The following is a 15,499-nucleotide window of genomic DNA, read 5'->3' on the forward strand; positions in this document are numbered from 1 at the left end:
CCTTGTAAAAAATTGGCTTTATTTGTCACTTATTCACCTTATCTCAGTTATGCCATTTTGGCGTCCACAGTGACAGTCCCCCGGAAGCTGGGGTCAGCCCCCACCCACCCACCGTGACCATCACCCACAGGGCGTGAGTGTGGGCCTTGCAGGGCCCAGCCGATGGTTACAGGCTGCAGGCAGGACTATGGGGCTTCTCCTGAGGCCTGGCGCCCTCCAGCCCCCAGCCCACCAGCTTGGGTACAGCTGCCTGCCTGCCAGAGGCCAAGCATTCCTAAGCGTGGGCTGGGGGAGGCCCTGCCCCTCTGTAGCAACAGAGCAGACAGGGCAGTGGGAGAACCACGTGGGTAAGAGAGCATCAGGTCTCAAGAGCCTCTCCCCTGCTCAGGACTGGGTCTAGACAAGGCCACGTGTGATACGGTGGTAAGCCCTGGGCCATATGGAGGAGCCTGGGGCCCATCTTGGTTCTGCTGCTGAGTTGCTGGGTGGCTTTAGGCAAGTCCCTTCTTGTCCCTTGGTCACTCTGTTTCCTGGCTAGCACTGCCAGCGAGGTCTCCAGAGTGTGCCCCTCTGCCGGGCTGTGGCGGTGGCCCTGTGCTTTGCAGGCTGCTGTGTGCCCACTGTCAGTGTGGGGTCTCCCCAACAGGCTGTACGCACCCCCAAGGCCCCCTTCTTAGGATCAGGGCATCCTGCAAAACATCCTTGGTCCCACCAATGTCTAAAGCCAGCTCGAAACCTCGAGCTCCTCAGGATCTTAGCACCCAACTCTGCTGCCCTTGCTGCTGGGCAGTGCCTGTCCTAAGAGGGGACTCCCTAAAGGCCAGAGAGAGGGTGCTCATCCCCAGGACCTAGGCCACCTGTCAGCACAAACAGAACTTATTCCAGACATAAACATGAGTCTTCTTATTTCAAACACTGGAGCAACTGATCAATACCACCACAGCCCATGCACCCCGAACCTGACTTCACTACCAACCTTGAGCCTGTGCTGTCCTCTCTCTGCTGACGACACTGGCAATGCAGAAAGGAAGTCGGTGGCGTCTGCTCACTTGCGTGCAGTCCTAAGCACAGTAAGAAAACTGAACACAGCTGGGTGATCTTCAGCCCAGAAGGTGTAGGGGCTTGTGAGCACTAAGTCAGTTTCTGTCCATGTCTGATAGCTACCACAATGTCTCCCCTTGCTAGGGCAGCTGCGAGGAGACGTGTCCAGTGATGACTGGCAGAATCTGGACAAACGGACATCACTGCAAGGGTCTGTCCACCTAGCTTGGCCAGGCTCAGCTTGGCAGAGCTGATGACCCAAGCGGACTAAACACGGAGCTAGCAGAAACAGGCAGACTCTAAGCCCAACCAGAAGAGTCAGCTAGAAGAGCCAATAGGGCACAGACAAATCCACAGATGGCCAGGAGTGTCTTCTGGGAAAGCCATCCCTCTCTTTTGGAAGAAGTTCTGTCCTTAAAAAAATCATTTTTAAAATAAGGGAAAACAATGGTGTCTTAGAGAGAAACAGTCCTAAGCCAGATATTCCCACGCCTGATTGTGAAGGAGACATGCCAGCAAGGTCCCACGTCTCCGGGAAATACATGATCTGCTCCCAGCTTCACACCCTACTGCCAAAATGAAACGTAGACATTTCAGTGTTTGTGCTTCCAACCAGAATGAGAAATTCCCTTTGTGGGGAAACAGGTGAGACTGCTGCAGCCGCATATGGCACTGAGAAGGTGGAAAGGTTAAAACAAAAGTTACATGGACACTTGGGGACAATCCTATACCATTCCCACTTCTCTGGCAGTCGGCTGAATAAAATTTCACTTTCACAGTTCTTTTTGCCAATGCCAGGATAAAAAGCAAAATTTTAAATTGGAAAATGTCTAGCACTTTACACAGTGGAATGAAAGAATACGAAATTCAAAAACATTATTAAACAAAAGTCCATATGCCGCAGCAGCACGCGCCATGATGAGAGCTCCCCTTCCGAGGCGCTTCTGGAGCAGCTTCCTCAACCTGTCCGGGAGACGGGCTCAGAAGAGCAGGGCCCCCATGCTGCCGACCTCGCTCTGCTCCTTAACGAAGATCTCAAAGTACTGGTAGATGATGGTGACTGCGAGCAGGATCCCGGTTCCGGACCCAATGGCACCCAGGAAGTCAGCCAGGACTGAGAGGGCCCCGATGCACAGCCCACCGAAGGCTGCAGCTGTGGGGATGTACCTGGGGGAGGGGACACAGTCAGCTCCCGGACACCCACAGAGCTCCCCGTGAGCCAGGCGGCCAACAGGCTCACCTGAGACTTTGGGACCTAATGCCTCAAAGGCCCCTCTGCTGTCTCCTAGAAAGTCATCTACTAACATGCTAGCGCTCTAGGCCAAGGTGCTGCTGTCCAGGCAGTGGCCACACTGGCCACACGTGGCCAGGGGACTGTGACTAGACCAAACTGAGATGTCACACAAGATTTTGGAGATTTGAAGACAAGGATGTAAAATATTTCATCATGGTTTTTCTTAACATTAATTATAATGTTGAAATGATACTTTGGATATACTAGGTTAGATTAAATATATTAAAATTAATTTCACCTGTTTCTTTTTACTTTTTAAATGTGACTTCTAGAAATTAAAAAAACTACATGTGACTTGAATTCTATTTCTACTGCACAGTGCTGTAAATCCAGCAGCTTAGTATTAAGAGAATGAACAAAATTGCCTACCATCCCTGCTAGGGATTAGAAAATGATCTGAAGTTTGCAATTCTGGCTTTTCCTGTGGTTGCTTCCTTTAGGTAAGGCCCATAGGACAACCTGGTCTGCAGCTGACTTTGTAGCCAGCTTTGTAGGAACACGGCCGTGCTCATTTGTGTGTCTGTCTGTGGCTGCTTCTGAGTGACGATGGAAGAGATGAGTAGTTGTAATGAGGACTGTGCAGACTGAAGAGTGCTGTGGCAGCATCTAAGGTCACCTGGACTTTGCCCTTCCTTACCTAACTGCTCCATCCCCAAGGGGACAGCTGTATCTGGCACCATCACCTCTGGCCCAAACTCTCACCACAGCCTGGCAGGTATGTGGCCTCCCCCTCTCCCTCTCTAGCGTGGTTTCGTGTATTAGCACTGACCTTCCTAAGAGACTGCAGGCTCCATCCCTTCTGCCCTGCTTCAAATGCACATCAACCCCTTCCGTGCCCAGCCACTGCCAGCCTCTCTAGCCTTACCGCCACCGCAGGCCCCAAAATGCACTCAGAGGCCAGGACCTGCCTGCTCTGAGCTCAGAGTGACCCTCCTCCAGGGCGCTCTCTTCAGCACCCCACTGGCATGAGCCAGGGTGAGGGTCCCGCTGCCGGTCACAGCTGTTGCTCTCAGAACCCTTACCGCACTGTCTCCTACCCGCCTGGCCACATGCTTCCATCTCCTTACCCAGTGGCTCCCTCTGGAGGAAAGGGGCTGTGTTTATTTTTACGTCTCCAGTGTCCAGCACTTAGCAAGTTTATAAATATTTAACATTTAATTCTGTCCTGTAACCCAAGGATAAGATTTAGTGACCCAGTAAGTGCTAGGGCCTATCAGGATGCCCCGCGTGGAAAGAAACAACACATGTCCACAGACGGGAGGTTGGGGACCTGGGGCCGCCACTCACCGGTTGAGTTCATGGACCATGGAGGTCTCTCGGTGGCCTCTCATCACCATCTGCTGCTCCTTCAGCTGCTTTGCAACCTGCAGGGTGCCCACAGGGGAGAAGTTGGAATTGGAGGCTGAAGGGGAAACAGGCATTCCAAGTGGTACTAAACAGTTACAGATTGCCTCTTCCAGCACTGACAATATTCATACAGAGAACTTTAAAACTGAGGCAAGGAAGTCATATGACGAAGTCTAACTTTACAGTGTGGATTCAGATTCTCATACCCACAGCTGATCTACTGCTGGACTCCATCTGTCAGCCCTTAAAGCTTCTGAACTGCCCCCTAAAGGATGATCTATCTGCATGTGTCACAGACCATTATTTATGATGAGGTGACAAGTCCACACCCCTTATACCAGTCACACTTTCATCACCCTTCCAGAAAGTTTTGCTTCTACTTACATCTTTGGCAGAGGAACCGGAGACCTCAATCCACGTTTTGGAGAAGAATGCACAGGAGCCCAGCATGAACACTATGTATACAACTGCATGGACCGGGTCTTCTAACACGGAGCCAAAAGATTCTGGAGGGGACAGGTAATAGCAAAGGCCACCAACTGGATAAGCACGTGCTGGGCCCCCAGAAGATGTGTCCTGGGGAAAAAGAAACCAAACGCGTGTGAGTGCTCCCTCATTTTACTTTAGCATCAAGACAAAAATAGTTCTGAGCAGATGAAAGAATGCAATTTTACTCAGTGCCCACAGTACAATTTTTTTACTGAAAAGATAATTTAATGTGCTGAATTTGTAAAAGGCACGGCGGAAAATATCTTTGGATGAAACATCTGTTCATGAGCAAGACACTGATAGAAAGCACTGCAACTAGCTGCATTGCTAGCTCATCTTCAAAGAGCCTACTTACCGACCAGGTGCCCAGCAGGCTGACCAGCAAGTTGCCACTGAAGCGAGCTGAGAGCATTTGGGAGATGACATAAAGGTTGGACACCAGGGCAGACTGCAGGATGATGGGGATGTTGGACGTATAGAAGAGCTTGATGGGATAGGTGTTGTACTGGCCACGGTAGCGGGCCGACTTGATTGGCAGGTCCACTCGGAAGCCCTGAGAAGCCAAACAGAACCAAATCCCCTTCACTGCCTCATTCCAGCCTGCTGCACAGAAACACAGCCCAGCCAGGGACTATCCAGTGGGCCACAACGGAGGAAATCCTGTGTGCTGGTTCTGGGGCTCCCAGTTCTGAGAGCTCGTGCCCACTCCTTACCCACCACTGCACTCCTGCACTTAGGGGCACATCCAGAAGGGGCCCAGAAAAGCTGGTTTAAAAATACACTGAAGGCTAGGCGTGGTGACTTACACCTGTAATCCCAGCACTTTGGGAGGCAGAGGTGGGAGAACTGCTTGAGCCCAGAAGTTCAATACCAGCCTGGGCAACACAGTGAGACTCTGTCTCTACAAAAAATAAACAAAACTGGTCAGGTGTGGTGGTGCGCGCCTGTAGTCCCAGCTACTCAGGAGGCTGAGGTGGGATGATCACTTGAACCTGGGAGGTCTAGGCTGCAGTGAGCCGAGATCATGCCACTGCATTCCAGCCTGAGCACACAACGAGACCCTGTCTCACACAAAACAAAACACGGAAGCAAGCACGGTGGAATGATCCCCACCGCCCCCCCCTTTTTTTTTTCCCAAAAGACAGAGCCTATCACATTACATCCACATCTGTGTGGAATATGGAGAAAAGCCTGGAGGCCACACACCCAAATCCCAAGGGCACTTCTCTCTAGCTGGTGATGTTTCCTGAGCTTTTACACTGGCTCTGAGGCAGGGTCACTACAGCAGTGGCCTCACACCTTACAATAGTTCCTTACAGCGTTTTTAATCATAAACAGAAAAACTAAACTTTTCTAGGAATACAGCTTCTCCCTCTGAAACCCCTGGAGACTAGAAAGGGTTTATTTTTGTGAGCTCCCAGTACCTATAACAGGGCTCGGAATACAGAGGATTTAAAAATCAAATATTCTTAAGGCCAGGTGCAGTGGCTCACGCCTGTAATCCCAGCGCTTTGGAATGTGGAGGCGGGTGGATCACAAGGTCAGGAGATCGAGACCATCCTGGCTAACACGGTGAAACCCTGTCTATACTAAAAATAAAAAAAAATTAGCCGGGCGTGGTGGTGGGCACCTGTAATCCCATCTACTCGGGAGGCTGAGGCAGGAGAATCGCTTGAACCTGGGAGGCGGAGGTTGCAGTGAGTCGAGTCGAGATCGTGCCACTGCACTCCAGCCTGGGCAACAGAGCGTCTCAAAAAATAAAATAAAATAAATTCTTAATGATCTGACTGCAAATTCTGGCAAAGCCCCTAAAGAGTTAGCTTTTTATTAAGCAGGAATCTGGCTTAGTCTCAGCAGAAGGAATAGGAAAAGCATGTAGCTGGTATAAATACCTTTCACAAACATCAAACTGCCTTTCATCTCTGTCCCTTCTTTTTAATAAACACCAAAATACAAAGTGGACCATTAAAAAATACAAAGATCAATCCAATTACAGGAAAACAATAGCAGTTCAGGTCTCTTACTCAGAAGCAAGTTTAAGAGATGGAATACTTTTAAAGGTAAGACAGCTCAAGAAGATAGGCCTTTTCCGAGATGCAGAAGTTACCTATAAACATCCTACAAATTTTCTATAAGAGAGCAATGCGGTTTCAGAGCTAGAGTACTTTTTGCTTCTCTTGAACTAAGAACTTAAAAATGTATCTTACCTGTCGATAGGCCCAACCCAAAGGAACATGATTTCACAAATGTTAGAACTGCCTTAATTTTGTTTCATTAATGGCAGGTCCCATGACTCAATGAATGTGCTTGTCCAGCTCATCTGGAAACCTGCTGCCTTCAAATACCATCTCATCGTTTCAACACAAAATGATGACAGTGCACCCCACAGAGTGGGGGACTGCACACAAGGCATTCTGAAACTTAAATCCAGACCACGGAAACTCCCTGGGGTTGGATCTGGACGCACCTGGAAATAGATGACCACTGCAAAGACAAAGATGGTGGCGATGAGATTCATGAGGTTGGGAAGATTCTGGCGGTAGAACGCCTCCCGAAGGGCTCGGACCTTGTCTGTGCGTGTGGCCAGCAAATGGAAAAGTGCGATGATAGCACCTTCAAATTCCATTCCTGTTGGCAAAGGAGGAGACAAATGTGAAGGAACAAACAGGCAACTCAATTTGCTTCTAGCCTTCTTAGGAGACAAAATAAAAAGAGGAAAACAAACTTATTAGACTCATGGTGCCCATAGCCAGAGGGATACAGCATGTATTCTCATCCCTCCCTTCTCTTCTGTAGAGAATTCAAACTACAGAAACGGGCTATTCTGGTTTGTTTTTGATTTTTTTTAGACAGGGTCCCTCTCTCTCGGTTGCCTAGGCTGGAGTGCAGTGGTGTGGTCGCAGCTCACTGCAGCCTCAACCTTCTCCTCCTGGGCTCAAGTGATCCTCCTATCTCAGACTTCCGAATAGCTGGGACTATAGGCGTGCTACCCCGCCTGGCTAATTTTTTATTTTTTATTTTTGTACAGTTGGGGTCTCACTATGTTACCCAGTCTGGTCTCGAACTCCTGACCTCAAGCAATCCTCCCGCCTCACCCTCCCAAAGTGTTGAGATTACAGGTGTGAGCCACAGCACCCAACCACTATTCCACTTTTTAAAATTAACTGGTCTCATTTCTTAGGCACATGAGTCAGTGGCCACCAGAGGTGTGGAATGATGATAATTTATAAAAATAAAAGCAGACTCTGCTGAACTCTAGCTGAAAGGGGTCATCCACTGAAGAGGGGGCTCAGAGCTGGCAAATCTACTTTCCTGGAAAATCCTGAGAAGTACAAGTACCCATTCAACAGCTCTGAAGCGCAGGCTGCCCCTGGCTGGTGAGTGGGGAGGCTCCAGCTCTCTGCTTCTCACACCAAGGATACAAATACAGAGGATGTGCTTGCGTCCACCATGTGGTCCCATCCAAATGACCCCCTGCCAGGAGATGCTCCTGAGGGAGGCAGGCCTAGGGGTGGAGTGAGCTTACTGAGGGACTGAGGGATATGGGAAAGGGACCCAATCTGAGAAGCAGACAACACAGTAACAAGTGAGAGGAAGGTGGGGAGTGTGGTGCATTATTAAGGCCTAAGTTTTAGACATTAGCAAGAAATTTACTTACATTAAAAAACTAAAAAGTGAAAGAAAGAAACAAGTGATAACCTCTGCCGTTCCAGGACGGCATAACCATCCCATAATGGAAGCCTGGCAACTCACGCTGCTTCTACTGGCAGGAAGCTGGCATTACTTCCAGAGACAGGGTCTCTGTGGGCAGTGTGGGGTCATGGTATTGGTACTCTGAGGAGCGCTTTTAAAAAAGTCAAATAGGAGTCGGGCGTGGTGGCCCATGCCTGTAATCCCAGCACTTTGGGAGGCTGAGGCGGGCGGATCACAAGGTCAGGAGTTCAAGACCAGCCTGGCCAAGATGGTGAAACCCTGTCTCTACTAAAAATACAAAAAAATTAGCCGAACATGGTGGCGGGCGCCTGTAATCCCATACTCAGGAGGCTGAGGCAGAGAACTGCTTGAACCCAGGAGGCGGAGGTTGCAGTGAGCCAAGATAGCGCCACTGCACTCCAGCCTGGGTGACAGAGCAAGACTCCGTCTCAACAACAAAAAAAGTCAAATAGGGACTGTATTTGATGGCCACTTTGGAGTACAATTTATTTTACATGACAGATTAAATAGGAAAACTGAAACTGAAGGTCAGACCGTACTTAGAGGACCCATCTAGTACTGTGGAACTTGTCAAATGTGTCCATTCCCTTGTGCCTAACAGTGAAATAGAGTGAGATGTAAGAAATGAAGACATCCTACAAAAAGGAAAGCTTCTATTCAACCAAAATAACTTGGTAGCTGAGGGAATGGGAAGAGTAACCAAACTGATGATATGTGGGGTTTGCCTTTTAAAAGCACATTAAATAAAAACTTGAGAAGGGATCACTTTAACCCAAAGGTAATCATTCTGTCCTCTGGACCCAGACCTGGATGGTGAGCCTAGAGAGATGGCCCAAATCTGTAGTTCAGCTCATGAGCCATCCAGACCCCAAGTGCCTGACATTGAGTTTGGGTGCTGCAGGTGTGACATCTCCAGATTGTGTCTCTGGATGCTGTCAGGAGTAGGTTCTGCTCCCTGATTTTCCTTTCATAGAACAAATCTTCCAACTTTCACTTTTACTCCTCCCATGACTAAAAAGCAAGTGAATCTAGGAAAAGGTGAAACTAAAGAACTCGAAAGCACTGTTCCCAAGTTTCTAACACATGATAGCTAGGACCACCTGCTACATCTTCCTGGACCATTCAGAGATGACATATCAGGTAGACCAACCAATGTGACCACTGACCTCCTCTGCTGTGGCTTCTGTGAAAGAGACACCATGTCCTAACTGGCCATCATGTCCTCATCTCACCCTGTGGTGGTCTTTCGTCAATTCCCATCCTTTCCACCTTTTGGTCCTGTGTGACAAGGCTGGCCTGTTTCCCCACGGTTTCAAATATGGGACTAATTCCCAGTTCTGGATTGTTCCTGCTGCCCAGGGAAGCAGCAGTGATTACTCTCTCTGCCTGTAGAATCTCATTCAACAGCCTCCCCCGTCCCAAGCCAAGCTGCAACATCTCCAGGCACAGCTACAAAGCTGCCGTCCCAGCTGTGCCCTCTGTGTGGCTCTCCCTGCCCCTCCCTAGGCTCTCCCTCTAGCACCACTCACTGCCCACATGCAGGCCATGGGGCACAGCCCTTCCTGAATGCATCTCGTGTCAGCCAGGTCCCAAACAACATGAGCAACTGACATTTAGACACACTGACTTCAAGGCCAGACAAACCCACCTTTGCTTCTTAGTTCTCCCCCACCTTGAAAGTGCCTCTCTGGTCCCCTGTCTTCACTTGCTTCCTCCAAATGCCCTCACACAATGCTCTCCTGTAGGATGGCTTGGTTGGAGCTGGATTACTGCTGTACGCACCTAGCTGCTCTCTCTGCCTTTCAGTGCAGAGCAAATCACTCCTTCCAAACTCTGGCTCCCATTACTCAATGCCCTGCTGCAGAACGGAACATGAGCCTCTGGCGGCTACTACTGGGCTGCTAAGCCACCAGGGGCTCCCCTCTGACTTCACTTCCTTCCCACTCAGGCACTCCCCAAAGGCCAGTCACCATGATGGTCCTGACAAATACCTGAACTCCTACAGTGCCTCCCGCCTCCTGCCTTTTTCACATCCTGTCAAACTTTGCCTTCTGGACCTGCTTCTCCCAATTTACCCTGGATTTCCTAAATTTATACAAAGTACTCAAGGAAGCATCAAATGTGATCTTGCCCACTCTTCCCTATGGCTCCCTACCTCAAGCTCCACTCTCCTTTGCAACCTGTTAGGCACATGCAGCCTTCACTTGTTTGGGGACCAGTTTTCCATCTCATTAATGAGATAATATGGCCTCTGGAGGCCAAGGACTCTTGTTTCCAACATTCAATTAAAAGAAAACTCTCAAGTATGCATGATTATTTCTCCTGGAATGCTCCTCAGTAAAGAAGATATTTAGTGCCAAAAAATGTTTATTTCCTTTCCCTAATAAGTCACACTCTCTAAGGCTTCCCTTGTATGTTTTGAACTTTTTATTAAAAACACGCTGTTACAAGATTTCCACGGTACTTGGTGGATGTAGCACAGCATGCTAATATTTGATATACATCTACCAGGAGCCAGGCATCACATAATTTCATGTTGCTTCTCATTGCATCCTGGTAACCAAGATTCAGTGGTGCAGGAATCTGCCCAAAGCCACATATGTATGACTAACAGGAACAGCCAGGATTTGAACGCAGGTGCTAAGCTCCAAGTTCAGGCCTTTTTCAGAAAGCTGCCCCTTGCATGACCAAGTGCTTTGGTTTAGGAATTTCATTTTTAGAAACTTATTCACTGAGAGCAGCTGCCAAAATATACAAAGATGAACATATGAGGACGGTCATAGTTTCAATGTTAACAATAAAAAAACCTGGAAATGACTTAACGTTGCTTTATCGTTGCAATATAAGCTTATACTGTGCTAAGAAAAGTGAGGCAGGATTGTGTATTCTGACATGCCAAACGTCCAGGAGATATTTTTATATGAAAAGTGCAAGTTAGGTATCATTATAATTATAAGCCTATTTGTGTTTTTAAAACTTTGCAGATGGACCCAAAACTCAGAATAGATAAACCTAAAACTGACATTATTTTTCTGTGGAATGGGGGCGATTTTTGTCTTCTGCTTTGCATTGCTCAATTTTTTTTCTGAAAGCTGTCGCCACCAGGGGAGCACAGGGCCCTTACCTCGGCCAGTGTTGACAGTGGTGGGGCTGAATGCCTTCCATACGATGGTTTCACAGATGTTAGTTGCAATGAAGAGAGAAATACCAGAGCCAAGGCCATATCCTTTTTGCAGGAGTTCATCCAAAAGTAGGACAATTAAGCCAGCAACAAAGAGCTGTAAAAATTCAAAAATACAAGACTATGTGTTACTGCTCCCCATGGACACGGTTCCGTCCTTCAGTAACTGGGTTCTCTGATATAAATGCTGAAGATGGAGTGAGATCACATCCTCAGCCCCAGACAGTGGTCAGTAAAGCCTTTCTCTGCTGAATTCAGAGGGCTAACCCAGAGTCTTAGACTTCTGCTTCCTTTCAGTAGGAGTTCCTTTTAGGTGTGCTTGAGATTCGTTATGTGAGAATTGTAGGTAAGTGTGAGGGGCTACTCAAAGGGAGATGTTAGCATAATAATTACCTGAATGGTGATTAGCAGGCAAATTCCAGCACCCATTTCAGAAGGGTCCCCATACATCCCGGTCATCACATACACGATAGACTGGCCGATAGTAATGATCATGCCAAATACTAGAATTGAAAGAAAGAAGTGTTTTCCAAGTGGTTCACTACACAGAACAAAAGAAACAATTAAGAAACACCCATTCAATGCCAGGCACGGGGGAGAACAAAGATGAAGAGCAGTGATACTACCTCCAAGGGGCTCGGCTGAGAACGCGCTAAACCATCACATCAGCAAAGTACATGATGAATCAAAAGCCTTTTAACAAAAGCACACTTGTTCTTTAGTTTTACCTTTTCCTAGATTCACTTGCTTTTTAATCATGGGAGGAGTAAAAGTGAAACTTGGAAAATTTGTTCTATTCAAAGAAAATCAGGGAGCAGAACCTACTCCTGACAGCATCCAGAGATACAATCTGGAGATGTCACACCTGCAGCACCCAAACTCAATGTCAGGCACTTGGGGTCTGGATGGCTCAAGAGCTGACCTACAGATTTGGGCCACCTCTCTAGGCTCACCATCCAGGTCTGGGTCCAGAGGACAGAATTATTAGCTTTGGGTTAAAGTGATCCCTTCTCAAGTTTTTATTTAATGTGCTTTTAGAAGGAAAACCCCACATACCATCGGTTTGGCTGCTCTTCCCATTCCCTTAGCTACCAAGCTATTTTGGTCTAATAGAAGCTTTCCTTTTTTTTTTTTTTTTTTGAGACAGAGTCTCTGTCGCCCAGGCTGGAGTACGGTGGCGTGATCTCGGCTCACTGCAATCTCCACCTCCCAGGTTCAAGCGATTTTCCTGCCTCAGCCTCTGGAGTAGCTAGGATTACAGGCACGTGCCACCACATCCAGCTAACTTTTTGTATTTTTAGTGTAGACAGGGTTTCACTGTGTTAGCCAGGATGGTCTCCAACTCCTGACCTCGTGATCCACCCACCTCGGCCTCCCAAAGTGCTGGGATTACAGGCGTGAGCCACGCCCGGCAAAAGCTTTCCTTTTTGTAGGATGTCTTCATTTCTTACAACTCACTCTATTTCACTGTTAGGCACAAGGGAATGGACACATTTGACAAGTTCCACAGTACTAGATGGGTCCTCTAAGTACAGTCTGGCCTTCAGTTTCAGCATTCCTATTTAATCTGTCATGTAAAATTAATTTTACTCCAAAGTAGCCATCAAATATAGTCCCTATTTGACTTTTTAAAAAATGCTCCACAACAATTAGTTCTTAATGCAGGAAAACATTCAAAACATTGTCAAGACCAAAGAGAAAACAGCCAATTTGTGCTTGTACTTTTTTTGTTTTCTTTGTGTTTTTTGTTTTAAGAGACAGGCTCTGTTGCCCGGGCTGGAGTGTAGTGGTGCACTAGCAGCCTCAAACTCCTGGGCTTAAGTGATCCTCCCACCTCAGCCTCCCTAGTAGCTAGAACTACAGGTGCATCACCACACTTGGCTAATTTGTTGTTGCTGTTTTGTAGAGACGGGGTCTCTCTCACTGTGTTGCCCAGGCTAGTCACGAACTCCTGGCCTCAAGCAATCATCCTGCCTTGGCCTCCCAAAGTGCTGGGATACAAGTATGAGCCACCTCACCCAGCCACATGTGTGTATTTTAAAATCCTAATTTTTATCTACAACTGACAAGTTTAAATAGATGTATCTCTTGGCTGGGTGCTGTGGCTCACGCCTGTAATCCCAGCACTTTGGGAGGCTGAGGCAGGCGGATCACGAGGTCAGGAGATCGAGACTGAGACCATCCTGACTAACACAGTGAAATCCCGTCTTTACTAAAAATACAAAAAATTAGCTGGGCGTGGTGGTGGGCACCTGTAGTCCCAGCTACTTGGGAGGCTGAGGCAAGAGAATGGCGTGAACCCGGGAGGCGGAGCTTGCAGTGAGCCGAGATCACGCCACTGCACTCCAGCCTGGGCGACAGAGTGAGACTCCGTCTCAAAAAATAAAAATAAAAATAAAAATAAAAAAAATAGATGTATTTCTCATTCAATTATTCACCATACTAATTTAAGATCTGTAAAACATGCTGGTGTAGGCAAAAAGACGACTGGGTAGGAGACTGTAAATATCATTTCCTAATTAGTTTTTCAGCAAACAGAGGCTAAATATGGCTAATTTTGATGACTAGTAATTGTTACTAGTAACACTTATTATTAGATATGAGGCAAATACCATTATTATCCCCATTTTTACAGATGAAGAAACTGAAACATAAGAGCTATCATCTAACTTTTCCCCAGATCACAGAGCTGGTAAATTATACAGCTGGACTGACAGGATCACCTTTTCTTCAGTTAAATTCTTTTTTTTTTTTTTTTTTTTTTTTTGAGAGAAGTCTCGCTCTTGTCCCCCATGTTTGAGTGCAATGGCTTTATCTCGGCTCACTGCAACCTCTGCCTCCTGGGTTCAAACAATTCTCCTGCCTCTGCCTCCCGAGTAGCTGGGATTAAGGCACCTGCCACCACACCCGGCTAATTTTTGTATTTTTTAGTAGAGATGGGGTTTCACCATGTTGGCCAGGTTGGTCTCAAACTCCTGACCTCAGATGATCCACCCGCCTCAGCCTCCCAAAGTGCTGGGATTACAGGCGTGAGCCACCGCACCCGGTCAGTTAAATTCTTTTATAAAACACTTGCCAAATAACTACTATGTGCCAGGCATTGTGACAGTGATTATTTAATCCTTACGACAGCTCTGAAGTAGCCATTACTTCCTTCTAAGTAATAATGAAATGGTGGCCAAGGGTGCTAAGACTTCCAAGCCTTAACCTTCCCCTCCATTACATGGCCTCAGGGGCACTCCAGACACTCTTCCCTGCCTTGCCCAGCCCATCCCCAGCACCCAGCACCTACCACCTCTGCTCTACCAGAAGTGCTCTCTCAAGCTAACACAGGCCATGGAGCTCCTGCAGGGTTGGCAGGCCAACGAGGTTGCAGCACAAAAGAAAAACTGTTTGGTCTGGGCATGGTGGCTCACGCCTATAATCCCAGCACTTTGGGAGGCCAAGGTGGGTGGATCACAAGATCAGGAGTTCAAGACCAGCATGGCCAATGTAGTGAAACCCCGTCTCCACTAAAAATACAAAAATTAGCTGGGTGTGGTGGCACGTGCCTGTAATCCCAGCTACTCGGGAAGCTGAGGCAGGAGAATTGCTTGAATCTGGGAGGTGGAGGTTGCAGTGAGCCGACTGCGTCATTGCACTCCAGCCTGGGCAACAGAGTAAGACTCCATCTCAAAAAAAATAAAAAAATAAAAAATAAATAAAGAAAAACTGATACCAAAATCTTATAGCAAATTCAAATTTTCCAACTATAGACATCAGATTATTCACAATCTTTCTTACACTTTTGGGCTCCGTTGAAGAGAGCTCGGTCTTTTGGGGTGTCACCAACTTCAATTATCTTGGCGCCAGCCAAGAGTTGCATTATAAGGCCAGACGTGACAATAGGAGAGATCCCCAGCTCCATCAATGTGCCTTGAGGAAACGGGGAAGCAAAACAGTCAATATTAGCTTGGAAACGTAGTACATTATTTTAAAAATGAATAAGCAAAATTTGACTGGGTACCCCTTATATAAAACCAACGTGTTTCAGTTTCCTAGCTGTGTTTAATTTAGAGAACCCCAAAATATCAACGATTAGTATATAATTCAATTCATTCTGTTCAGCCTGCCAGGCAACAGCTTATTCTGTTTAGGAAGTCACATGGTGTCTAAACAGACTGCTGCATTTAAATTCACCATAAACAGATTCATTCTGGTTTTAGAGATAAGAAATGTTCGTCTCTTCATCAGTTAATAAAAAAAGGATAACATTCAAATAATTTCCAGAGTCTGGAAAGGGAGCCTGTACAATTGTATCTAGTTGTGAATAAGCCTCTACTTCCCATTATGTTAAAATGAGCTATACTTCCAACTGATTTGGAATTTAATTGAACTATATTTTTTAAATGAGTTAATCAAATGCAATATCAACCTACACATTCAGAATCCTC

General features: G+C 47.1%; 1 protein-coding gene across 1 annotated transcript in view; it reads right to left on the reverse strand.

Moving 5' to 3' along the window:
- Positions 1–15,499, reverse strand: part of SEC61A1 (SEC61 translocon subunit alpha 1) — a 19,249-nt gene continuing 3,750 nt past the window's right edge. The window contains 8 exon segments of the mRNA NM_001133267.1: positions 1–2,208; positions 3,623–3,699; positions 4,067–4,258; positions 4,527–4,724; positions 6,639–6,799; positions 11,010–11,163; positions 11,460–11,569; positions 14,850–14,981. Of these exon segments, the coding sequence (NP_001126739.1) occupies positions 2,022–2,208; positions 3,623–3,699; positions 4,067–4,258; positions 4,527–4,724; positions 6,639–6,799; positions 11,010–11,163; positions 11,460–11,569; positions 14,850–14,981 (1,211 nt within the window). The 3' untranslated portion in view covers positions 1–2,021.

Source organism: Pongo abelii, chromosome 2 (assembly GCF_028885655.2).
Source record: "Pongo abelii isolate AG06213 chromosome 2, NHGRI_mPonAbe1-v2.0_pri, whole genome shotgun sequence".
Lineage (NCBI taxonomy): Eukaryota > Metazoa > Chordata > Mammalia > Primates > Hominidae > Pongo > Pongo abelii.